Source organism: Athene cunicularia (assembly GCF_003259725.1).
Source record: "Athene cunicularia isolate RWA chromosome 17 unlocalized genomic scaffold, athCun1 chr17_part1, whole genome shotgun sequence".
NCBI lineage: Eukaryota > Metazoa > Chordata > Aves > Strigiformes > Strigidae > Athene > Athene cunicularia.
Window position 1 is genome coordinate 11,663,600 of NW_020799122.1, and position 26,439 is coordinate 11,690,038.

Genomic DNA, 26,439 nt, shown 5'->3' on the forward strand with positions numbered 1-26,439 from the left:
GGCCGGGACCAGCAGCCGGGAGCAGCCGGGGTGAGCCGTGGGCAGGGGCCGGGGCCGGGAGCCTCTCCACGGGGCTCTGCTGGGAGGGAGGGAGTGGGCTCAGCCCCGGGTGGGCCCTGGCCAGCAGCGCAGCCGGGTGCCGGGGATAAACACGCTCCATGGGCTGGAGGGGCAGCAGGGAGAGGGCAGGGGTGGCCCAGGGCGTGAGGGGACACAGGGGCACAGAGGGGATGTAAATGGGGCATGGAGGGGACGTAGATGGGGCATGGAGGGCACTGCTGTGTCCCAGCACTGGCGGGAGAGATGGGAGGCAGGGGAGTGCTTTGTCTGGCAAAGATGCTCCCAGCATGCATGTTCACCCTCCTCCTTATAATTTTAAGAGCCCTTTTGACTTTCACATCCCAAATGTGCACAGTGAGGGAGTCGGCTTCCCATTTTCCTGGGAAACAGACACTACAGATCCAGCAGTGCCTCTGAATCTTTCCTCCCTAATGTTGAAGCCCCCTCTGTTAAAGGATTTCACCAGACTGTGGGTATCTCTAGGTTTTCTTTATTAACAGCTCTCTGTTGAGCCATCACCTCAGGGAGTGGCAACAGCTGACAAAAAGCGCCCACTACATATATGATATAACATAAAATACACAGAGTCTTTGGTGATTTTCCAGGAACTTTCAGCTCTTAATTCATCATCAGTTTCAAAAATCCATTGTATTCCACAGTTTCAGTGAGTTCTTACCCTGCTGTTCTAATTCCTCTTCGGACACCACTGCTCACTGATGCAGTCTTCAGTCATCATGGTTACTTATCTTCTGAACAATCTTATTCATAATTCACTTGTAGACTTCTGAGAAAAGACTCAAAATGTTCTATTTAACATATACTTAATCTATGTCTAGCTTTTCATTACCTAGCTTTTCTAAGTTGCTTAATCTGTCAGTATTGTTCCTAGAGCACCTGTGCTCTATTAACTAAACCTATAAAACAATATCTATTTATTAATTATTTCTGCTATTAATACTATCCTAAGAGCAAAGAGTTTTCTAAAGCTTGTTCCTTTTACACCCTCCATCCCTCCCTGAGAAGGACGCTGCAAGGTGAGGGACGTCCCCCCAGTGTTTGCAGAGCGCTCCAGTGTGCCCGATTGGACACAAACAAGTGCAAAACCAGCCCAAGCACTGTGCACAGCTGTGAACTTTCCACACATTGAAATGGCTAGGAAACGGCTCCTTCTGGCACCATGCTGCCACATGCCTCTTCTTTAGCTCTGGAGGCATTACCACCACCTTCCCAACCCTGCTGATCAACTGAACCTGCCACCACAGCAGCAGGTATCAGTGCTGGCCAGCCACGAGGTGTTCCTGAGGGGCTGGGCAGATCCATCAGCTCCTCACGCACCTTGAATTGTTTTCCACCCGCTGGGCCCCCTCCCCATGTCCTGCTCTCCTCTTCAGGTCTTGCTGGCTCTGTGTTGCCTTTGGATGTTGCTTCCTGATCAGTCAAAATAAAAATTAGTCCCTACCAGAACAGGTAGAGCCCATTCCGCCCCCCTCAGTCCTGCATGCAGGATGGTGCAATTTATCACCATTTTGTATTGTTCCATTGCACAGTGCCTGGGACAGAATTTTCCAAGATGTAGGCTGGGCTGGGCTGGGGACTTTTACCATTGCTGTGTTACCTGGAGCAGGATAATCTCACTCCAACCACAGTTATACCTGGGCAAACTCTAGCAGGGCTGATAGGAATGGAGATGTAACAATCTAGGCATTCACCAGCTGCTTCCATGTGATCCCTTGTGGCCACAGCCACTGTACAGGGGAGGGTTCCTGCCTGTAGGATAAGGTCTGATAAGGGTTTGCTGTACCATAGTGTACCATGACATGGGCCAGAAGAGAACAGCTGCTATCCATCATTATACATCTCATGTCATGCAGGAAATTGGTCACCTGTGTTTGCCATCGGAGATGCTGACTCCAAACAGGAACCATCATCTCCTTCAACCTTGCCAAAGGTCTTTCCTATTCAAGCCACTGACCTATCCTGGTGAAAAGGGCAACAGAATTCCTCTGTGTTTTTATGCACTCGCAGAAGAATTGTGTAACCAAGTGACAGCACCCAAGTGCCACCCCAATGCATTTATTGGGTTGAACCGCTTCTCTAGGCTGTGTCCAGGGCTCCTGGGGCATTCACTGCTCAGCTGGAGTCTGTCTGGCAGCCTAACGCCATGGACAGGGCTCAGCCTGGCTCCCTGCAGGCATGGAGCCTGTGTGGCTGGTGGCACAGAGCAGGGCAGGGCAGGAGGAAGAGGGTGAGCTACGCATTTAGAAAAGCACATCCAGACCAGCTGTGGGGTGCTGAGCACATGGATGTGTCAGATGCTGTGTGCTGAGGCAGTTGCAGAGAACCAGACCCTTTGGCTTTGCTTTTTTGCTGCAGTTTCTTACTGATGCCTCATGGCTGATTCTGCCAGGAGCTAACCTCCAGCCAGATGAGCAGGGGACGCAGGACCTGTTCTGGTCCCCAAGGGCTCCCCCACACCCCACAAGCCTTGCCTGCCCATCCAATGCAATGGCTGCCAGCATGCTAGCTTGGCTACAGGGCTGCATGTGCCCAGGTCACCAGGAGCTTTCTGCCTGCCCTTGGGGCTGCAGGAGAGGCTTGGGGGTCACCTGCAGGCAAAGACGTTGTCCCTGCATGTCTGTTGACCTGCTGTAGCATCACCAAGAGCTGCAGAGATCTGGACCAGGCAGGAGACACATGCCTGGAGCAAAGACAACCCTCCAGGAACAGTCTGGGCCTGTTGGGCAACAGATGTGACCTGATGGTCCCAAGAATTGTAGGACAGGTTTTGTGAGAGTGAAGGGTACGATGGCAGCATGTGGGTGCTAGAGGGATGTGGCTCTGGGAATCTGCCAGGGCATGGTCCTGCTCCCAGTCTGGGACTCCTGGTAGCCACTGCTGTGCTTCCCCCAGTGATGATGCTGGGAAGGGAGATGCTGGCCAGCCACCCAGCTGGTAGTTTAAGTAGGGCAGAAGGATGGACTCCAGGCTGCATGCAGAGAGGGGCCTGAAGGACTGCAGTTGAGAAGGCAGGGATGAAAAGGCCATGCTGAAAATCACCCAGGGAGAGAGTGCTTAGAAGGAGAGGGTGTCCGAGCCACAAGACTGCCAAGAGTCTCCCATAAGAACAGTCATGCACCAGAGAATGGCTTCAAGCCCTTGTTAGGGAAAGGGAAAGTCCCATTTTGACAGATCCCATAGCCATCCATGAGACTGCACTTCAGAACTGGCCTTGCAAATGCAGAGGTGTGAGCTGGAGTTGGGGCTGTTCTTGCAGGTTGGAGGAGGAATGGACTACAAAGCCAAAACGGTTGCAGGTCTTCTGGCAGCCACCTGTGTCTTCAGCATCATTGCCCTCATTCTGAGCGTCGTGAATGTGAAGGATGTGTTTCTGCCTCCGAGCACCAAGGTAGGGTCCTTGGGAGGAGCGCAGCTGCCCACTCTTGCTTGGGTGCTGGCTGCCCTTTGGTGTAGGATTTTCCCCAGGTTTCAGGCAGGCTGAGATGGGAAAAAATTTCCATGTGGGCTGGCACGCCAGGTCACTCTGGCAGAGTTTGGTCCCTGTCACTGGCTCTGTGGCACATACAGCCTTTTCACCACAGAGCACTGACAGCTCAAAGGGCTTGTGATGGGGCCTTGTCCCTGACGCAGCTGGTGCTGCAGTGCCACAGGGCTTTCCCTGCTCTGGTGACACTCTTCATTTGGCCACTCAAGGTTCCTCTGCCCAGCAGGAGCTCTGCTGGCTCTCCTGGAGCTCCCCTCACTCTGCAGCAGGTGAAACTCCTCTGCACGTCCTGACACCCCCTGTCCCCTCTCCGTCCCCCAGTACGGTCTGGTGTTTGATGCTGGCTCCACGCACACAGCTCTCTACATCTACCGGTGGCCCGCAGACAAGGAGAACGGCACCGGCATCGTGTCCCAGGTGGAGGCCTGCACCGCACCTGGTGAGTGCGCACCAAGGCTAGCTGGCTGCTTCATGCCAGGCATGGTAAACAGTAAATGTCCCAAAGGGCATTTATTTATCGGGCATTTATAAATATGCAAAGGGGAATTTTTCCTATGCAAAGGTGCTGTCAGGCTTTGGCACAAGGACTGGTCTTTCTGGAGGAAAGGACCAGGCTAGTGAGGTAAGGTCGGGTCAGCTAAATGGTACATGGAGCTGGGCAGGGGCTGGCAAAGGCCACCAGTCCAGGACAAAGATGCCTGGGCAGAGAGGGCTCAGAGCTCGCCTTGCCCTCAAATCCATGCTCTGCGATGGTGGTGTGGCAGTTACTGGTTAACTGCAAAGGTCTGGAAGAGGGCAAAGTATAAGGGAGAGGGTGCGTGGGCTAATGGCAATAATGGTGTGCAAATCTTGGGGGAAGGTAAATAGCGATATTTCCATCCCAGAGCCTGTCCCTACCCACCGCAGGACAATGCTGGGTGCTCAGATCCAGTGCCAGGCTCTAAAAATAGGAACTCAAGTGGTGCAAAGGGCACCTTTGCATATGTGTATGGGCTCTGTGTGCCCTCCTGCGTGTCCTCTGCAGGATAAAGGAGAGCCTGTCCCTTCCCCTTCCTTCCAAATAAGGAACTGCTCTGTTTGTCCACCAAGTCCTGCAGGACTGGCTGGTCGCCTTTGAGTAGTTCGGCTTCCCTGGGATTAAGCATCCGCATCACAAGACTCACAGGGCAGCCCTCCCGCTTTGTCCAGAGGAGGAGCTCACCGCCTGCTCCCACAGTGTGCCGTGGCACACATGCTGCCTCCAGGCAGGACAGCTCTGAGAACTGCCCTTCTGGGGACACCCTTGGCAAGGGCACGACTAGCTTGGGTACATGGGGAAAAAGCCCTGGGGGCTTTATGGGTGGATATGTCCCCTGCTGTCCGGTGTCCTGGCAGCACTGAGCTCGCTCCATCACGGGGTGCCCTCTTGCAGGAGAAGGCATCTCTAGCTATGCAGACAACCCTGCTGAGGCTGGAGCCAGCCTGAAGCCGTGCCTGGACAAGGCCATGAAGATCATCCCGGCAGAGCAGCAGCGGGACACCCCCACCTACCTGGGGGCCACAGCGGGCATGCGGCTGCTGAGGTACTGGCACTGCCCTGAGCTAACCACCCCCAACCCCTTCCCTACCGCGTGTTTCTGCACTGCATCCGGGTCAGGGGGCTGGGACAGGGGGCTGGGGGCAGGAGGCTGGGGGTATCAGGGGCTGCTGCCCAGGCAGGCCATGGTGATGGGCAGAGCATCCACGTCTGCAGTCTGCCGGGGTGTCCAGGAGAGCCGCTCGCCCAGCCCAGCACCAGCCCAGCACCCGCCCCAGAGGTGGATGAGCCTCCTTGCCAGACTTGCCTTGACCTTCCCGCATGCTCAGGCAGAGCCCGCGGGCAGCACTTTTGGGGAGACTCCTGGTGCACCACTTGAGGGATTTGGCAGCTTGCAGGAGATGTCCTGCAGGCAGGGCAGTGATGGAGGGGATGTGCCTTGTCTCTGAGCACCACCGCTCCTCCGCAGAGGACAGCAGCCCCTTGCTGCTAGCCCTGCTCTGAAAGCCCCCTGGCCATTGCCTCCTCCACTACACGGTATTTATCTCCTTCCCTGGGCAGGGAGCAGAACAGCACCAAGGCTGAGCAGGTCTTCGCCGAGGTCTCCAAGGCCATTGGCAAGTACCCTGTGGACTTCCGTGGAGCTCAGATCCTCACAGGGAACGAGGAGGGCTCCTTCGGCTGGATCACCATCAACTACCTGCTGGAGACGCTTGTCAAGGTGCGAGCTTGGGGAGGGGGTGGAGGGGGGTTGGGCAGAGTATATATCCCTGTCTGAGCTACAGCCGGGTTTCTTTATTCCCAGAGGACAAAAAAATGTAGTTTTAGAGCACTAATTACCCAAATAAATTTAGCCTGTGGTTGTGAACTGCAGATTCAACTCCACTGGTGTTATTAACAGAATCAATGGTCTTTGTGTGCAGCTCAGCCTGGCGCAGTGCTCTCCACTTACGTATGGGTCAATTTTGGTATCACAGGGAGGCAGCAATTTTAGACCCCAGATGACAGCAAGTTTAGACCCCAGTTGTTCTTTTGCTCCTCAAAGTCTCTGGACCCCAGATAACATGCAGCAACCAAGGGGCCAGACTTCAGTGCTACACAGAGGTCTTTGTGGGTCAAGGACATAGGCAGAAAGGGGTTAAACAGGGACACAGGATGTAGAAGGTCCCCCAGGGTCTTCTAAGCACACAAAATCTTGAGGGAAAGGTCAGAGACTGTGACTCCCTCCAGTTCAGACTAACACTTGCTGTCTTATTGGGCCAGTATTCCTTTGCAGAGAAATGGGAACATCCACGGGACACGGAGGTTCTCGGAGCTCTGGACCTTGGAGGTGCCTCAACACAAATAACCTTCCAGCCTGGAGTCACCACTGAGGACAACAGCACCTCCACCTTCTTCAGGCTGTACGGCAGCAACTACTCGCTCTACACCCACAGCTACCTCTGCTATGGGCAGACGCAGGCCTTGAAGATGCTGCTGGCAGATCTCCACAAGGTACTGCATCCACTGGTCACCAGGGTCTGCTCAGCCATTTGCCATTGCCATGAAAAACATCTTCCAGAATTTTTGGGCATGCCTGTGGAAAAAGTGTTAGGGAATTAGGAATTTTCACAAATTTGAAGACATGGGAGAGGCTTAGATTTTATCTACTGAACCAAAAAATTCTCTCATTTGGGTGACAGGTAGTGGTGGTTACCTGCTAGGGCTCCCTTCTCCCAGATGTTGAAATCTAATGGCATTTTTCATCATTTCCCAAGCCCAGCTGTATTGTTAGGTTCTTCCCTCTCCCCATTCACTTGCCCTTCCTCAATTTCTGATTGGAAAGAGGATTCCCAACACACCTCCTGCACACCGCTCCACCACTAAGCAGTGTGCTCCTGTTTCACCTCGGGCAGAGCGCACAGTCCAGTGCTGCGGGAGACAGACATGCTCAGGGACTGTGCAGGTGGGATGCATCTTTGGTCCTTTCTGGGCTACAGCCTGCAAGATGCAGGTGGGACAGAGCCAATGCCATGAGCAACAAGCTCTCTGTGCAGGCAGAGAGCACAGGCTGCCCTAAGGAGCAGGGTGCCACCCCCATGGGGAGGCACAGGCTGGCAGTGGCATTGCCACCCCAGCACAGCTCAGTTGTGGGGTCAACAGCAGGACTGGCAAAAGCCATGGGCAGGTTAGTCATGTAAAGGATGGAACCTGCTTCTTCTCAAATCCTTCTAGGGTCTAGATCCTGCTTTTTGGAATGTCTAAACACAGGATGGGCTCTGGGGTAGGGTCTCACTGGCATTCCAGACCATGCCCCATTAATGGCTCCCACTCTCTCCAGGGCAACTCATCTTCCCAGGAGATATCACACCCCTGCTACCCCATGGGGTACCAGGAGAACGTCACCATGTCAGCCCTCTACAACAGTCCCTGTGTCCGTGCACCGAGCACACCCAGCCCTGCACAGGTCCTCACAGTGATAGGGACAGGGGACCCAGCAGCGTGCAGCACCGCCATCAGGAAACTCTTCAACTTCACCTGTGGGGCCAACAGGACGTGCGGGTTCAACGGGGTTTATCAGCCGCCTGTGCGGGGACAGTTCTTCGTAAGGAGCCTCCATCCTCGTGGCTGGGGTGGGATGGAGGGTGGGCGTCTCCTCTGCCACTGGTTGTGGGAAGGGGTGGGGAGAGAGGGGACCCCAGAGCTGGTCCTATCTGCAAACCTCTTCTCCTATGTTGGGGAGTGGTTTCTACCTCCTTTGATGTCCCAGCCCTCCCTGAGGGAAATGGGAAGATCTTGACCTGGGGAGCCAGTCTGAGCTAGCTCGGAGTGCAAGCAGCACCCCCAGGGCTTGTCAACCAGCTCCAAGACTTTCTGGTAGACAAGCAGGTGGGTGCTGGATACAGAACCCTGGGAATTGCATAGGACTCTGTACCCAGGCAAGAGGGGCCCCCAGGTCTTTTTAGGGTGAGGGAGGAGATGTGGCTTTTACCATCTCCCATTATCCTCCAGGCCTTTGCTGGGTTCTACTACACCTTCCACTTCTTGAACCTGACCAGCCAGCAGTCTTTCAGTGATGTCAACTCCACAATCCAGACCTTCTGCAACAAGAGCTGGGCAGAGGTGAGAGCCCTGTGAAGGGCAGCAAGGAGCTCTGTGCTTGTCCTGTCCCAAATGTCTGCTCAGGAAGCACATGTACTGCTGTTTCCTGGGCTAGGGAGTGTTTCTGAGCATGTTTCATTCCCCCTTGCACTATGTCCCCAATGGCCCCACAGCTGGTAGAGACCTTCCCACAGAAGGACAAGCTCCTACACAAGTACTGCTCCATGGCGATTTATATCTTGACGCTGCTGCTTGATGGCTACAAGTTCAATGAGCACACGTGGAGCAACATCCACTTCAGCCAGCAGGTAAACACCCTGGGAGCAGTGGGAGCAGGCAAGCAGCTGCAGCCGCATCCTTGCCCGGGCCTGAAGACATATTCAGGAGCAGCATCCCTGCATCAGAAGTGTGTCCCTGTCTCATGGCTGCTACCCAGTGGCCCCAGCACAGCTTCACTCTTTCTTAGCTGCCCCAAACCTCTGACACCAGCTTGCTTCTCACTTACTCTGGTGTGAATGTAAGTTAATTTTAACAGGTCAGAGAAGTGCAGAACAGAATTTGGCCACTTTGATGTTGGACAGAACTGACTTGAGCATCAGAGAGGTGATAGAGGTTCCATGACCCCTTAGAACCAGAATATGACCAAATTTGAAGGACCATGGGGGAGAAGGAAAGCTCAGATCCAAAATCACATGCAGGTCGCAGAGGCATATCTGGACCAGAGCAGTGATCCGTGTTCAGCTGCCCTTTAGCCCATAGGGAGGCAGACAGGAAAGCTCGCTGTGTAACTGATGCTGGTAAGACCAGGTTCACCACAGCCAGGTCTATGTGTGAAATCACAGCTGGGGCAGCTCACAGGAGAGGTGCCTGTCAGTCCCTTGCACTGAAGCTACCAGTGCCTTGGAAGAGGCACTTTTGGATGATCTCCTCTGCTCTCTCACCTCAGGCAGCAAACACAGACATTGGATGGACGCTGGGCTTCATGCTGAACTTCACCAACATGATCCCCACGGAGGCTCTGGAACAAGTCAAGGGGCACCAGCCCAGTATGTGGGCAGGTGCCGTCTCCTTCATTGTGCTGGCCACAGTGGCAGGCCTGGTGGCAGCTTTCCTCCAGTGTTTCTGGAAAACCAAGTAGCTTCCAGCCTCCTGACTAGAGGCATCCTGCCCACTAAACCAGGCAGGGAAGTGGTGCAAAAGAAGGTGGAAGTGGGAGAAGAATGAGGGCATTAGACCCATCTCCATTTCTCAGGAGGTCTAACTGGGTCATCTCTGTAAAGATGTCAAAGATGACAAAGGTGTCTTGAGCTCTTCAAGTACCTCCAAGAGGAAAAGACTCCTTTAATCTGGCTGACAAAAGCTGAGACAGACTCGGTGGCTAAATGAAGCCAGATAAATTCAAACTAGAAATAAAATCTGTCTTGTTTTTCAAATATGAAAGTCACTAACCAGCCTAGCACAGTTTCCTTGGCACTTTCAGTCCTGCTGGGCTGCTCTCCCAGCAGCCGTGGGAGGCAGTTGGTGACAGAGAGCAGTGGTGGCCAACTAAACTCTGAGGAGAGGGGTGACCTTATCTATATCTTGCCCTGTGCAAGATGTGCAAGATTTTTGTAGTATGTGACAGAATATCTTCTCAAAGACACTGTCAGCTGTCTTTATTTACTGGCATAGCTCAGCAGAAAAAATACAAGTGGAAGTTGATTTAAGAGCTGCCAACTCTGGCTCAGGGTTTATTTTATATTCAAGTTACATAGCCCAGCTTTGTCAGACACCAAATTCATAGCAGGTTCCAGCTCCAGGCACTTGAGTGATTTAGTTAGATCAGCAGAGCCCAGCCCAGCTCAGCTGCAGGAACTGGACACTCATTTGAGTCCTTCCAGCTCCAGCCACTGGCCCGTGCCACACTGCTCAGCCAGCCCCTCCAAGGACATGCCAAAGCCCAGGGGGGTCTGAGTAGGGGTGTTTCCAAAACTATCTCCCCTCTGTGCTGCAAGACCCCTGCCCATGCAGCATGAAACAGTAACATCCAGGCAGGACTTAAGGGCTTAGAAGAACCACAGACATCTGGGCTGAGGAAGGGTCAGAGTCCTTTGGCTCTAGCAGATCCACAGGGCATGTGCTATGGGAGATGATACCTGGTGGTCCTAACCCAAGGTGTTATCCCATATACCCCACTGCAAATTGGTTACAAAAGCCTTTTGAAAGAGCAGCATCTCTCTCTCTGGTGGAGATAAGGATATGTGACCCAAGGACCTGGAGAACTGGGCTCTGCCTCCTGCTCACAGAGGGCAATCCTTGGCTTCTGCTCTGCTCTCATGAGACCACCCCTGCAGTGCTGGGTCCAGCTCTGGGGGCACCAACATCAGAAGGACACGGACCTGCTTGAGCAGGGCCACAGAGATGCTCAGGGCTGGAGCCCCCCCCCGTGAGGACAGGCTGAGAGAGTTGGGGGGTTCAGCTGGAGAAGAGGAAGCTCTGGGGAGACCTTAGAGCGGCCTCCCAGGGCTGAAAGGGGCTGCAGGAAAGGTGGGAGGGACTCTTGATCAGGGGGTGCACTGAGAAGACAAGGGATAACAGTTTTAAACTGATTGTAGATTTAGATGAGATGTAACGAGTAAATTCTTACCTGTGAGGGGGGTGAGGCCCTGGCACAGGCTGCCCAGAGAAGCTGTGGCTGCCCCCTCCCTGGAAGGGTTCAAAGCCAGGTTGGACGGGGCTTTGAGTAACGTGGGATAGTGGAAGGTGTCCCTGCCCATGGCAGGGGGTTGGAACTAGGTGATCTTTAGGGTTCCTTCCAACCCCAACCATTCTGTGATTCATTAGAGTGAGGCTCAGCCTTCCCAGCCTGAACTTGAACAAGAGAGAGGGGGTGAAGACCTCCATTGAGAGGAACTTCTTCCCACCCAGCAGTCTGAGCCCCTGTGGTCTGAGCTGCCACATGGACATTTCCCACAGCCAAACACCAGATCACTCCCTCTTCTCTCTGCCCTGCACAAGCACATTTTTGGCAGTATAAGCACAGGGGTTAAAGTGCCAGGTCTGGGAACAGGCTGTAGAAAATGCTGTTGGACTGCTGGAACTGACCCCATAGGATCTGTGAGTGGGGGACATCTCCCATCCAGGTTCAGCAGAGCTCCTGGCTGTGCTGGCTGTGGCCTGAATGAGATGGGACTGTGCATTCGGGCAGGAAAAGGCTCCTGTTCACTATAGGAATACAGCACCACAACTGGTTGGGGCTGCAAAGCATTTGGGGAAGATGCCAGTCTTGCCATTGCAGCGTCCTTCAAGCCAGTCCTCATTCACTGGAAAGACATAAAGGAGCAGGATGAGCTCTGGCCCACATGAGTGGGGTTAGCAAGAGTTTTCATGGCTGGAATTTAACAGTGCAAGCCTGTACCTCCTGAGAGAGTGAGGCTGAGACAGCACTGGAGAGGCCATCTATTCCCCAGGCCCGCCCTGCAGCAGATTCCAAAAGCCTGCCCCAGTACAAGTCTGCAGACAGGACTGGAGAGTTACCTTCAGAGAGAATATCCAGCACGTCTCCCTTGCTGAACTCCAGGTCCCCAGGTCCCTGTGCAGGGTACGAGTGCTGGGCCAGCATCCGGTAGAGGACAGGTCTGCCCAAATGGGAGTCTGAGTCCTGCAGGAGAAACTCAGAATGGAGGTTGCAAGGCAAAGCAGAGATTTGAGTCCAGCACAGCACAGAAGCTTGTCACAGCCCACGTACCTCACAGCAGAGTGTCAGCCTGCCATCTGTCAGCTGCTGCCACATCTTCCCTAGATCCTCCTCTCCCGAAACTGCACCCAGTTCTTTGCCATCCGAATGCCTGTAGCTACAAGGGTTCATTAAAGCAGCTCAAATCATCTCACTTAAAGCCAAATTTAGAGGCAAGCCTAGCCCTCTACCTTCTTCAGTCTTCAAAGTCCCCTTTGTAAGCCAGCTCTGAGCTTGTCACCTTGTACAATGACATGGGGCCACCTTGCCTGCTCAGGGGGCAGACACAGCACTGTTGGGGAGCAGTGCTGTCACCTCCTTACCCACTTACTTGAGGGGAAGATCCTAAACTCTTCTGAGTGTTTCTGAACTCTCCCCAGGGGTGTCACAATCAGGAAGACCTCACCCTAAGACCAACACATACTTAAACCTGACTCCCAAATTGCTCTGCATTGATCATAGTGTATCTCAAAGGCTGAGCTTAGCAGAAGAAAATCCAATATACAGTAGCTGCATTGTCACAGTTTTTCCTTCTGTTTCCCCGTTTCTTGACCATGGTACAGTTTCCTGGGAAAGATCCTTTGGGCCTCCAAAGCCCATGGAGCACAGGCTGTTCTCCAAACCAAAACCCATGATGAGGTTAGCCCTGCAAGGCAGGCTGTGTGCTCACACCTTTGCTGAGTGTCTGCTAGAGTGCTCTGACCCCAAGTAAATGTTCCCAGGAGCCCAGATGCAGCCAGATGCCCGTATTCTCAGCGAAAGGGCTGAGCACGCAGGGGCGTGCACTGAGAGTGCCGGAGGGCCCGGCTGTGCCACAGCGTACCTCAGCTTCCCTCGCTCTGCCTGCTGGCCAAACCGCTGCCTCAGCAGAGCCCGCAGGGCTGGCAGAGACGGCAGCTCGCCTGCCCTCAGCACCACGGTGCACTCGCAACGCGCCTGCAGCACAACGGGCCTGTCCGTGCCGGATGAACCTTCTCCAGGGGTCAGTGGGATCTGCTGAGAGATGTGGCACCGGGGACAGTCTCGTTATTCAGACTGTGTCACCTCTCCCATCAAGAGAGGTGACATAGACACAGCCCCTTGTCTCCCTGCTACTACATAATAGTGGTGCAACATCAAAACGCGGAATTTCAGAGGGGGAACTACAGATTCAAAGTCTGGGATCAAATGTTCCTCCCATGACCCAGGAAGCCTGTTTCTGGGTCCAATTGCACAACCCCATATGAGTAGGGCCCCAACTCCTCCAGCCAGCTGGAGAGGTGCAGCCATATTCCCATGTTCTGATGCCTTCTGTCTGAAGTACATCTGACAGAAAATGACTCCAAAAGCCCTACCAAGAGAGGTAGGAAAGGCACAGTGAACAGAACTGACAGAGAGGTGCTGTCCCCAGGTGACACAGAAGCAACTCCAGCTCCATCACACACAGTGGTTGGTAATGGTGCATCAGAGGACATCATCCCAGAAGAATGCGAATATGAATGACCCGGACTGACAGGGACAGAAAATGTCACAGAGGAGGAGTGAGGAAGGGACAGCAGGTAGTTCAAAGACAGCTCTCCTGCAAAATGGGCTGTAAAGTGCATGCCAGAGAACATTACTGTGCCTGGGGCTCTTGGTTCCTCAGAGGGTGGAAAAAGGCCACCACCCTGGTAAGCCTCAACCTTGGGCTGCCTCAGAATTGTACTGTCACAAACTGGGGAGTGGTAGTGGAAAGACCACATGGGAACTTTTCTTTGGAATGGGAAAATGGGCAAAGTTTTTTTGGGACAGCTTAGGAATTTTGGAGGATTTTGCCAGGAATCTTGTACTTTCATAGCCTTGATCATCTGAGGATGTGCCAGCTTTGGCTTGTGAAACACCTTACCTTGAAGTCTGTTTGGACACTGGTATCATTTGCAGAGGCATTTTCTCCCCCAGGAGAGTCTGCAGAACAAAACAAGAGCAGAATAACAGTGCCTGTAGTCAGCAGAGGCCTCCAGCAGCTCTTCTGCAACCTGCTAGCATACAGGCAGCCGTGGCTGCAGTGGGCAAGCAGCCTCCCCATGCACCCCGAAAGTGGGGAGTTTGGGCACAGCTTCATGTAACACCCACGGACGTCCCTGACCCGGGGACTACCTGGCTTCTGCTTCACATGGAGTCGGCTGGGAGGCACCTGGGCAGGAGGGAGGGGAATCCCATTGCTGATCTTCTGCAACAGAACAACATCAGAAAGGAGTAAGCAGAAGACACAGGAGACTGTGTGTGCACAACAGAGGGTGCAGACAGTTATAAATTTCTGGGTGTAACTTCAGAGAGAGCACCAGGGAGACCAGTTCATTAAATGGCTGGATGACGTGGGGCACTTCGGCTCTTAACAGTCTCTGCAGCTCTTGGGGTTAGCAAGGGTGATGCAGTTTGGTGGGACACTTCCTTGGCCTCCTGCCCCTTCCTGGGGTGCTCTTCCCGCTACCTGCTAGATCATTTGGGAACTTGAGCTGATTCACAGAGAGACATCCATGGGGCAAACGCCCAAGTGTATGTTATGGCCAGGGACTCCATTTTAAAGAAAAATTTAAAAAAATCATAGCATTGGAATAATCATGTGCTTCAAAAATCTCTCACAGGAAATAGGGGGCTGAGTTGCACTTTTCTGCATTGAGTGCAGATGGAAAATGACTGGAATCATGTGTGGATATGCCTGTGGTGGAAAAAGGAGAGGAAGGGTTTTCAGCTTAGGCACATGGCCTCAAGCCAAAAATGGTGCCTATTTAGGATATTACTGTCCCACTGCAGGAGATTAACCTGCAGTGAACTAGAAATTAACTCTGCTGGTGAACTAGAGGGCATGAGCACTCTTCATCTGCTTCTGTGCTACCGTGAGTGGGTGCAGCCATCACGGGAGCAGGCTGGATGAACATGTCAAGCCCTCAAACTCATCATTGTGTTCCAGTGCCTCAACAAGTTACAGTGGGTCAGGAGAGCTGTGGCAGCTGCTCATCTTTGTGTGCTCCATCAGCCCATGGCAACTAAGAGATAACAACACCCAGATCAGCTTGTGATGCAACCCACCGTGGCTTGGCTGTATGTCCAAGCCCCCAGGTTTTGCTGTAAAGAGATCCAATGTATACAAAAAAAATAAGGATTTTTCCCACTCTTAACTCTTCTGTTGTTCCTGTTCAAGACCACTTGGTCTTCAGTCAAGGTGTCTCAGTGTTTCACACTCTAGGTTTCTCTTACACAGCTGCCCTATCTTGTAATAGTCTTACAAATAAATGTCCCAAGGTATCTCTTGGTCCCTTCCTCAGCGCTGATTGCAAGGTTGGCAGCTCACCCATTTATCCATCTTTGAGGCAGGCTCCAGGAGAGAGCTTGGTATGCGTAGCTTCTGCAGGACACAAAGCAGAGCAGCGTGAGACAGGAGCTGCTGCTGTGGCAGATGCAGCCCCGGACTACCCAGACCCATCTTCTGTCAGCCCCACTCAACACTGCTTCTGCCCTTGCAAACCACCACTGCCTGCTCGCCCTACTGCAACACGAATGTACCCAGGGGAGGCCCAGAGTCGCATACAGTAGCCCATGTAGCTTGTGGCTCAGAAATTGCTGAACAAAATCCAGTGGTCCTTTTGCATCTTTTTCTGCTGAAAGCAGTGCTGCTAATTGAGTGGCTGCAATGGAACAGACCAAACACCCACCAAGCCCAACAGCCTGCTCCTGAAACAGATGCTTAGGAAGAGAACAACAAAGATGTCAAGGGATACCAGTCCAGCAGCACTTCTGTGTCCTCTGGCAATCATTGCTATAAAGCTATTAATTTCAACTGATCATTGTGAGTAATTATGCTTTTTTTATTTTTGAATCCAGTGTCGACTATATTACTTTTTTTGACTTTGAAATTCATCTGACACTTCACTGAGCAGTCAACCAGCACATTCAAATACTTCTCTAACTGTTCCCTGCTAGCTCCAGGTGCTTCAGGCTATGCTGAATGGTTTCATTGTTTGTCACGGAACATGGTCACCGTAAGAAGCACTATATAACTTTCCCTATTACTGTATCACTTAGGAATATGCTTAGGTCACAGCATATTCTCAGTAGGGACATACTTTAATAAAAAAAAAAAAACAAAACACCACTAAACCTGTTCATTTATTCCCACCCTTTGCTTCTATATTTTAACCTGTTATCAGTCCTCACATCACACTACCTCTCTTGCTCAAACAGCTCATTGTTTTTTTAGTGGTATTGTGAAGAATCAGTTTACTTTTTTTTTTAAATACAGGCAGATAATACATTCACTGGCTCAACCTAACCCACGTATGCATTGGCTCTTTCAAAGGATTTACACAGATATGTGAGAAATGGCTTCTGTCAACAAAAGACTTTCTATGTTGTCATATTTATGTGTTTCTATTCAATCCATTTACACTATAGTTCCCTATTCTGCAGAAAGATGTCTGATTTGCTGGGCTTTAATTCCTTAGGCCTTCTCTAGAGCCCTTTATAAAAACTGCTGGCACAGCTGAAACCCTCCCAAAACCTTCCCAAACTTAATTTAATAGAGGCACTACCACCAGGTAAGGACCAATCTGTCTCTTTGCCTGGGTTAGAGCTCTCAGGTGACAGATACTGCTGCTCTAAATGGTAGGCCTTCGTGAGGTCTGTTATCCTACACGATTCCATAACAGGATCCGTATGGTGGAGAGCACAAGCGCCCCAAAAGATGCCTTTGTAGAGTTACAGAGGTGAATGGAAGAAGCTGGTGGGAACCAGGTGTCAGAGAAATCTATGGTTAGCAACTGGTCTGTGGAAATGAGCTCCTGAACTCATCTGCTCTGCAGTGCTACAGGGGGGTCACCAGGGAATGTGCTCATAGGATTGCAGCAAACTCCTGTTCTCAGGCAGGGCTGTGGTCTCTGTGGTGGGGGTGGGCTGGGAAGCCCCCCACATTCCTTACCAGTCCATCATGTATGGCTGTAGCCCAGCCATCTGCTCCTCTCGCCAGCACAAAGACCAAACTGCTGGCTTTCACTGCTGACTCCGAGTCCTCAGGGTAATAGCGGGACAAAACTCGGTAGTAGCCTGACTCACTGTCTCTGGAAAGAAAGAATGAAAGCATCTTTACCAACCCTGCAGTTCTGATGCTGGATGGCTTTGATCCAGAGCACTGCACTGATCCAAATGGGCACGTGCCAGGAGTTTCAGGTGTTGGGAAGTTATGAATTCCATGGCTACTCTTTGGTCCAACTGGGAACAAAAGGACTTTGGAAAACACTGATTTCCCAAATGCAACTGCCTCATTTTCATTGTAATGACAGACATTCTCCAGATCAAAACAATTATTAAACTCAGCCCTGAAGTACTGCTGGCACGATATCACCAAAACAAAGTACTTTAATGTTTTTTTAACCAAGGCTGATTTTGGCTTAGGACAACAGGATTGGAAGTGAGTATTTGGAAACCTTGTCCTGGGAACTAGACCTGGGCAGGTCACACAGCCTCTCTCTGCTTCCATTCTCCAGCCATGGCATGACCCATGCCTGTCTACCAAGACTACTGGATCAACTCCTGCAAACTGCCCTGAGATTCTTGCATGAGAGGTGCCACTGAACTGCAGTGTCTTTTGCAGCCATACAAGCCTTTGCATGTTTGTCATTCACTCCACCCTTAGTGACAAGTGGGTGTGAATCCCGCAGAATCTTCAGACAAATGCATCAGAGAACAAAACATGACTTTCTGAACAGAAATAGCAAGAGAAGAGTTAGACCAAGGTGGAACTGAATACTTACTGCAGAGCGTCAGCACTGGGTTCATAAAAGCCCTGTTTCTGTGGGAGGAACAACAGCATCTATCTGTAAACAGTACTTTATACAGCAACAGTGCCACCATATTTACTGTCCCTCTGAACACCACACTGTGGTATTTTGTCTTTAACCACATTTGTCACACCCAGATAGAATTTTGATACTCTACACCTTACCAGGATGTACCTTCTATTTCTCCCCCAATCTGTCTTTATCCCATCAGGGGGTGAGTAACAAAATCTTTCTCCCTATCCTTGGTTCTAAGAAATCCATATTACAGTGCAAGGTAGTCATGATTACGCTGACAAATTTACTAAAGTGCTGGGAAAATGTGTGTTGAGCACAGCAAAGTGTCCACTGCTGTTTGAAATAGTGAAGAGACAAAAATGCATCTTCAGAGGGCTGGAGATTCACATCACAATGCTGAAGCCCACCACCTGGCTTTGAATGGCCCCATGGATCTAGTGTGATATTGCACTGTTTTTTCCAACAGTATGTTCTTACCCTGATGGTGTTAGGATCTGAGGCCCTACCTGGAGCTCGAGGACAGCTCCATTCCTCCTTTACAGCTATGTCTTGCTCACCTGAGGCCTGAGAGGCTCGAAGCCAATGTACTCATCATTGGGAATGATGGAGGAGATCACCTGTCAGAGGACAAAGTAATGACTGAATCCAGGCTGGATGAAGAGACTCTTTAAACTTCATGCAAACTTATCTATTCAGACCCATTTTCTTCTGACGCCCTAAGGTCAGACATAAAGTGGAACCATGCACATAGTGGAAGAAGCAAGAGCTGAATTCCCAAAATGGCTTTAACTGTTCATGTCCCTGTTTTTTCAGTCTTTCCAAGGTTTCTTTAAAAGTATGTGAATTAATTACTTTCCCTTTTCTTTATTCATGTTGGAGCTCTCTGGCCTGTGGCACTTCTGATGACTGCACTGGTTACAGAAGGGATCAGAGGAATTCTCTGCTGACTTGCATTAAGGGATGTGACAAAGCATTTGTCTCCCAGGTGTCTGCCTGTCCCACTGGGAATGCAGTAGTGAGTAGGAGCACACTGGAAGAATGTACTTCTCTTGAAAATGTCACTGTCAGCAAAAGGACAACCATAGGCTTCCCTAAGTACCTGCTCGGCTTTTTCAAAGTTTAAAGTGACCAAGATTGGGAAGGTTTTTTAGCACCAACGTGCACTGTTGATAGTGGCAATGCTAAGAAATTTTGGCTTCCGTGTCCCAGATTCCTTGAGTAGCTACAAGCCCTGACAATCCTGCTCTCAGGTCTCCATCAGTGCAGTGATCAGTGGAGTGGCCAACAGTAATGCTCTCTGGAGATGTCAGAAGGTGGGATTTTAATCTCCTTGCTGTTATTCTTAACAGTTACATGCCTGTTACCTTGGGTTTACCCAGGAAATCTTTTGAATCCAGCTGTTCAACTTCCTTCTTCCGTGGTCTGAAAAATTCCCCAAGGGGAACCTGCATGGGCTCTAAAAACAAATGGTCCTAGGGCAGGGAAAGCAGATAAGGGAAAAGCCATCAATTAAATGAAACATAACAGCAGTGAAAAACAAATATAGCTTCCCTATGTGTGCAAGATCAGCTCCAGGAAGACACTGGGGCAAAAATTATGGCTGTGAACTTGAAAAAGGTCACCCAGGTTTAACAAGCACATGCAAACTAAGAGCTCAGCAGCCACTACCCAGTGTTGAGTCAAAGACTAACTCCACAGGCATTGGATGGCTGGGGAGGGAGGGCAGTGGAGTGAGGTCTATTAAACAAATCTTCTAAGCAGTTTTTCTATTTGACTTCAAATTTTCTTTGCTCCTCTGTTCAATCACTGAGTAGCATGCTAATACCAAATATAAATAATACTCTAATGTAAAACACAAACACAATCCTAGAAGAGATGATCAGATTAAAAAAAAGCAGTCATATCTTAGAAAGGATACAAAAAAGACAAGGAAGTACGGAGGTAATAAAATAGTGAACCCTCCAGGAAGAGTAAATCAGAGATCTGCAAGTTGTTCCTGATCATAAGAGAGCATAACAGGAAACTATTACTTAGAACCAACCCTGGAAACAGTTTTACACTCCACTTAAGCTCTAAATGTGATTGTCAGTAATATCTGAGCTGCCACCAATTGCTACTGAGGCCAAAGGGACTCAAAGAAGTCAGCCAGTGTCCTGAAAAGGGAGAACCTCCAAATCCATACTTGTAGGGATTCTGCAGTTAACCACTGCAAAGGGCAACTTGCTTTGCAGTACAAGTACAAATAGAACTATGCTCCTGAACAGCAGGGACTAGAAAACAACCTCCCCAAACTGAGAGGTTATCCTGTAATTCTCCAGTGTGGGTTTCTGTGCGATGAAGCTCCTGGGGGTGATGGAGTTATCTGATTAGCTGAAACACTAGTTTGGTAGAGCATCACATAAAAATTGCTTAGACTCTGTTACCAGGTGACCAAGCAGGTGGGTAGACATGAAAACCCAAACATGCAACAATTAGCACATTCTTATCTTGTATTTCTTAACTTAAGGCCAATGCACATGCCGAGGAATACATAGAGGTGGTCTTACCTGCACCCGCTCAAGGGCCAGGTCCAGGATTGCTGTTCTTCCTTCAGGCCTCCATACAACAGCCTTATCTAGGGTGACCCTGGCCTCCTGCCACTGCTGCAGCCGGCACTGTGCTGCTGCAGTGCTGTACAGCACCTGGAGTGGGCAGAGAGCGAGCAGAACTCAGAGGGCTGAAGTCAAGCAGACACCCAACATGATTTACTGAACTCAGAAAGAAACATGTACCAGGTACTGAAACACTACAGATACACCAACAGTACCAACCTACTCCCCACTAGCTACAGGAAAGGCACTCTGAGCAGCACAGCTGAAAAAACTTTGCAATCAGCGTGGAAAGACATAAAATCTGTACCTCCAGGCTAGCTCCTGGGTGTGCTGGAGCTGCCAGCTCTGTTGAAGGCAAGGAGAGGCATGGTGAACACCAGATGAAGGCTCTAGTACCACACAACTTCTAATCTTATCCTTCCTGCATCTGAAAGGCCAGGAAGGGTTTTCTTCTATGTGCAACTAGGTAAAATTTTCTGCTGTGCAGAATAATTTTGACTCCTTTTCCCTACAGAATAATTGAACTGGAACTATTGTAGTGGGCTGTGAATGTGCAAATTGTCAGCTGTAGCTTGTTACCCTTTAGCAGCATGTAAGTATGTTCAGTGATGAAGTGGCAAAGTGTGGGAGTATTACAGGCTGAGTGTTGGGAAGCCTTGATCTATATGCTGAATTAGGAGTGGGAGATCTCTTGTTGCTGGCCAACAGTCAGTGTATGGAAAAGCTACTGGCCTACAAGGCAGAAGTGTGGCTTAACAGACTCGCAGTCAGATAGCTTGCTATCTTATATGATAATGTTATCAGGTTGTAAATTGCTATATAGAGTGATGGGGACAGAAGTGCAACTAATGGGATGCTTTTCCTTTGCTCCTTAATCGTGACAGAAGGCTGGTGTTTTGGGGGTGGTGGAGAGTGGCATCTTGAACATCTACAGGAAGAGCAGTGATGCTTGCTCTTGGAGACGCAAGGCAGCAAATCCTGCTCAGCTCAGAAGTGCTATAGCCTTGCAAGAGGCAAGTATTTCTCGATTTTCAAACCCTACAGCATACCTCCCTCGAGAAGATCAGATACAGCACATGAGAGGCTATGCATGTGGAAAGCTGATGGCAGAGTTCTGGAGGACAGTGCTTCTGTATTTTTAAAAATGAGCTGCAAGTAGATGTGTGTTCACAGCCGAAAGGGTACCAACCCCCTCCGGATGGCCTCGGGGCACTCCTGCAGTCCTGCACCTTTTAAAGTGAACCTACTGTTTCTAAGTGTGTGTGAGCTCAGAGAAGGCAGTGCTGTGGCCCTGAAACTGTTAAAAACTATGGTGTTTGGGTAATACCAGAGATGCCACGGATGGCTTCTTCCTGCCAGGTGTAAGGTGCATGAAAATTGACTGAGACTGAATGACAGGTTTCTAGGTATGCTTGACTTGAGTTGCACAATGACTCCTCATTCTCGCGGAAGTAAAGAACTAAATACTCTTTCCTCTATTTGCTTTTCAGCCTGTGTGTGCGGACTCAGGACTGAAGACAAAATGAACACTTGCAGTAAGGTACAGTTTCTAAAAGTCTTTTACAGTCCAAATATTACAAATATTCACAATCCAATCAGACTTGGATCTTTTTTGAACAGGATGTGGCAGGTTGACAGTGTAAGTGCTGCAGAGTGAAGCATTACAGAAGCAAAACACAACTTGCAGCCCAGTGTGTAAGTTCAGACACAAAGACAGTCTTTGATGCATGTAGGTTTCTTAGAGTCTTCATCATGGACCAATTTAGTTTCTATCTGTCTATACTTCAACCTATTTCAGCTTTCAGAGCTGAGGAGTTCACAAAACTTACATGCATATTTACAAGCATGTAAGTGTAAATATTACATGCATTGATAAGCTAAAAAAGCACCAAAATACAAAAATTTTACTTTTTAAACTGAGTACTTCTAAACTCCTCATACATGACATTGTTTTATAACTTTAATTTCCTTTTAAAAAAAAAAGTGTGAGCAGAAATTTTCTACTGTTCTAATGTACTGTCTTGCAAATGCACACTGCTGAAGACACAATGAATACACCCAACAGAGGGGAAGGACTACTGAGACAGGTTGACTCTTACCTCCCATGCATAGAGTATGTGCCTGAGCCCCAGCTGCTTGTAATCGATGAAGGGATTTTTTCTTAGATGACTGAAGGCCATATGATAGTCGGAGAGAGCTTCTTCATACCTACAATGCAGAGATGACAGAAAAAAATGAGAGTAAAAGAAGCTGAAGACTCTAATTAGAAGTTCAAAAATCAAGCTAGCAAAACGCATGTATTCTTCTCTGTAGCCTGGATGAGGAGCTGCATCAGAGACATGTGCCATCTTGTGAGCACAGAAAAATCCCTGTACTCTCCTTATTAGTAGTTAGTACAAAAGGAACATGGTGTGTCTGGGATCATCTGCACAGTTTTACTGGTTGGGATGAACTGTAGGTTTTGATACCTGAAATAGTCACAATTCCAAGGAAGAGAAAATGTAAAGAGCAGAGATTAACAAATGCTGTGAGCTCCTTGCCCAGATGGCTGCTTTGTCCCAGCAGATGCCTTGGTGGAGAAGTAAGGGCTGGGACCCCCCTGCTGATGGTGAGCAGCAAGTATACATGCATGGCCAGAGCAATGCGTGCAGAAATTTAGAGAAACTCCCAGGATAAGGAGGGAATGAGTCTGTATTTACACCAGCTATGCAACTGAAATCAAAATGGGTTCCACTGAGGCTGCAGGTGGTGAAGAAAGGTTTAGGACGGGCTGTGCAGCAGTGACACAACCAAAAGCAAGTGAGCATGGCCAAGAGAAGGTGCCCAGGGAGATGTGGGTGGTGGGAACAGCATCTGGTGATGGAAGGTGCCATGGGGTGCTGGTGGCTATCACCTCCTTGGGCAGGAGGCACATCTGCCAGCTGTGCTGCCCCTGACCTGCTGCACAGCGTGTGTGCTCAGGGCAGGATTGCTTCCCTTTGGCTGCAGCTCAGCGCCGGAGCAGAGTGGAACAGCTCCAACGTGCCGGCCGAGGCTCCACCACCCCTGACTGCATCTCTGCTGGCAGAGGCACAGAGTGTGCAGCTGCCTGACAGGCTGGCTTGGGAGTGCAGAACTGCTCACTTTACCTCCAAGAAATAGTAATTTTGTGGAAATTAAGGTCTGGAAAATATGGAGAAAATAACGGGAAAGAGAATTACCAAACTTCAAAGGTAAGAAGGGATCTGTAAAGTCCTCTACCCACCTCTCTGGGCAGGATGTCATTATGATTTAACCATGGAAACAATGAATAATCAATCCCATGACACTGGTGGAGAAATCCCAATGCTAAAACAATAAGACTGAGATCAGGCCTACAAAATCCGCTGTCAGCAGAGAGTGAGAGTCAGACACTGTGGGCAGACTGCATTTTTAGGAAGGCCAGACTTGCATATACCATGTGAAGATACACCAAGCAGTGCAATTGTATATTTTTTCATTCCTGAAGAAAATATGAATGGCAATGTAACCTCCCGGCAGCCCTGTATACAGAAGCTGCTTCTTTGTCTGTGTGTACAGGACAGTAATGTCATGTATTAGTATTGGTGCCCTGATTGTGTAGCTCATATCTTCTCAGCCTTACTGGAGATAATAGAATCATCCTCCAACCAATCATTCAGGTTGGAAGAGACCCTTGGGATCATCGAGTCCAATCATCAGCCCTATTTTACAAAGTTCTCCCCTACACCACATCCCCCAACATCTCATCTAAACAACCCTTAAAGACATCCAGGGATGGTGCCTCCACCACCTCCCTGGGCAGACTATTCCCCTGCCTGACCACTCTTTTCTGTGAACATTTTTTTTCCTTATGTCCAGTCTAAAGCTCCCCTGTTGGAGTTTAAAGCCATTGCTTTAAAAGATAAGCCTTGCTGACCTCTGACATGGCCAAACTGGACCTCATGAACTGATTAAGATTGCTGGAAGAAGTGGATTTTAGAATCATTTAGGTTTAGGGATAAAGTATGACTAAAAGGAGAAAACCAAAGACTGAAATGGACACATGTCTCACTTACATCTCCAGCTGCAGATGGACAAGCCCTCTCTGAAAGAAGCCGACAGCTAGGGAGTTGTCCTTCGCAATGGTTTCACTGAATGCCTAAGGAGGAAAACGGACACATCCCGAGGATCAGATAGGATCTCTCCTGTCAATGCCTGGGTGTATGCACCCATACAGGCACATCCAAGCTGCACTGGGTGCAGAAGCTGTCCCTGGGCTCCTCGTGAGCAGCTCCTCCAGACTGATGAGCTCAGGGCTGTGATCTGGGCTGAGGGGCACGAGGCAGCTCCAAGCCATCTTTCAGGTCTTGGCTCTGTATGAGCTGAACTTCAGATTTTTTTCCTTCCTTGGTAAAATGGACTGCACATAAATGAGCTATGTTGGCTGACTGGCATCTTGTAGTGAGAAAGCTGTGTTGCCTGGAGCAGAGTTTGCCCTGACAGTGGGAGCAGCAGGACTAGCCAGGCTGGGGAAGGCAGTTTGAAGCAGCCTACAGTGACAAGTACGTTAAAGGATGCAAGGGAGAAAGCTGAAGGGTTTCACACAGTGCACCTCTAAGTCAGTATTTCTGGTCTAGTTTCATAGCTAAATACAGGCAAGTATTAGCAAAGCTAGTAGCAGCTCATGGCTAATAGTTCAAAGTAATACTGTGCTGGGAAAACTGTCTTAATGTCTTTCTGAGAAAGCTAGGTGTGCTCCTTCCCTTTTTCATTGCAAAGAGATGGTATGTAGATAACAAATCAAGCCTGAAACTTCAGACTTTCCTGATACTACCTAGACAAGGATAGCATTGCAGGGGTGAAAATATGTTGCAGGAGGTCTGGGAGTGACTGTGCCTCTTGTGATGGTGGCTGGCTTCTCCTGTGACTCTGAGAGCACACCTTGCTTTAACAATCTGCTTTACTGTGCTATAAAAGAGAAAAAATAAACAACCAACTGTTGACCTACATGGAAGCACAGCGAAGCTTCTTCCCAGTCAGCGCCCATTCATCAGGGCTAAAAAAATCTCTCTTGGGCACCATCGTGCCCTGTTTGCTGTTGTACCTTATAGCAACTAGCCTGCCTGGGGCTCCATGGCTCTGCCCTAGTCCCTTCAGCACAGTCTGAGCTCTTCTTTGTGCTACTTAAGCAATGGCTTATGTGCAGCTCCACACCGGGCAGCCAGCCAGAGATGCAGACACAGAATCCCAGAATCATCTCAGTTGGAAGCAAGACCTTGAAGATCCTCCAGTCCAACCATCAACCCAACATGAACAGTCACCAACTCCCCCAGATCCCTCAGCGCTGGGTCAGCCCGACTCTTCAACGCCCCCAGGGATGGGGACTCCCCCCTGCCCTGGGCAGCCCATTCCAACGCCCAACAGCCCCTTCTGCACAGAAATCCTTCCTCAGAGCCAGCCTGACCCTGCCCTGGGCAGCTTGAGGCCATTCCCTCGGGGCCTGGCGCTGGCTCCTTGGCTCCAGAGACTCATCCCCCCTCTCTGCCCCCTCCTGGCAGGGAGTTGCAGTGGGCCAGGAGGTCTCCCCTCAGCCTCCTCTTCTCCAGACTGAACCCCCCCAGTTCCCTCAGCCGCTCCCCAGCAGACCTGTGCTCCAGACTCTGACACCTTAGATGCTGTAATTAAAAGGCTTTTCTTCTGGGCTCTTGCCCGCCTGCCCCAGCGCTGGCAGCTGCTCTCCCTTCCCGAAGGGCATCAGCTTTTCAGCACAGCGGTTTCTTTTTGTCAGCCTCGGGGGTCGCAGGTGGCTGCAGGGCTCCCGTGCCCAGCACCACTCGCGTTCCTGCGATCAGCTGCACGCGCAGGATAAGAAACACCGGATTTTCATTAGTTTGACTTCCAGCATTATTCCCTCCAAAGACGGGCAGGTTGCGCTGCCCGTTGCAGCGCCCCCCCGTCCCTCTGCGGGGCTCTCCCAGCCCGGTGGAGTCCCGCTCACCCGCAGGGCCTCCCCCGGCCTCCCGGCCAGCAGCTGCGCGCAGCCCATATTGAAGCAGATCCTGGCCGGCGGCTCCGGGATGCCGCCGAAGATGGCCAGGGCGCCGTCCCAGTCCCCGCCGTCGGCCGCCAGCACGCCCTGGTGCCAGCGCCTCACCAGCTCCCGGTACGCCATGGCCCGCGGCTGGGTC

The 26,439-nt window shown here is 50.5% G+C and overlaps 2 protein-coding genes across 3 annotated transcripts in view; one reads left to right on the plus strand and one right to left on the minus strand.

Annotated features, from left to right (window-relative positions):
- Positions 1–10,513, plus strand: part of LOC113486507 (ectonucleoside triphosphate diphosphohydrolase 8-like) — a 10,627-nt gene extending 114 nt beyond the window's left edge. Inside the window, exons 2-11 of the mRNA XM_026860502.1 lie at positions 1–30; positions 3,335–3,466; positions 3,884–4,001; positions 4,974–5,124; positions 5,640–5,799; positions 6,342–6,572; positions 7,399–7,662; positions 8,070–8,180; positions 8,333–8,467; positions 9,106–10,513. The exon at positions 1–30 is cut by the window's left edge and continues 1 nt beyond it. Coding sequence (XP_026716303.1) covers positions 3,347–3,466; positions 3,884–4,001; positions 4,974–5,124; positions 5,640–5,799; positions 6,342–6,572; positions 7,399–7,662; positions 8,070–8,180; positions 8,333–8,467; positions 9,106–9,297 — 1,482 coding nt within the window. The 5' untranslated portion in view covers positions 1–30; positions 3,335–3,346 and the 3' untranslated portion in view covers positions 9,298–10,513. The remainder of the gene's footprint in view (positions 31–3,334; positions 3,467–3,883; positions 4,002–4,973; positions 5,125–5,639; positions 5,800–6,341; positions 6,573–7,398; positions 7,663–8,069; positions 8,181–8,332; positions 8,468–9,105) is intronic.
- Positions 10,514–10,880: 367 nt separating this feature from the next.
- On the minus strand, positions 10,881–26,433 carry NOXA1 (NADPH oxidase activator 1). Of its 2 annotated transcripts, none has more exons than XM_026860501.1 (15): positions 26,250–26,433; positions 24,328–24,410; positions 22,372–22,480; positions 20,228–20,362; positions 19,046–19,153; positions 18,239–18,298; positions 17,640–17,677; positions 16,808–16,946; positions 15,185–15,238; positions 13,990–14,062; positions 13,739–13,797; positions 12,698–12,867; positions 11,887–11,992; positions 11,676–11,799; positions 10,881–11,461 (listed from the first exon to the last, which is right to left on the minus strand). In XM_026860501.1, the coding sequence occupies exons 1-15, from the start codon at positions 26,421–26,423 to the stop codon at positions 11,364–11,366; spliced, it is 1,530 nt and encodes a 509-aa protein (XP_026716302.1). In that variant the 5' UTR covers positions 26,424–26,433; the 3' UTR covers positions 10,881–11,363. The 2 variants fall into 2 exon arrangements, with proteins under 2 accessions (XP_026716302.1, XP_026716301.1); XM_026860500.1 differs by having other exon boundaries at positions 12,698–12,870.
- Positions 26,434–26,439: the final 6 nt, after the last annotated feature.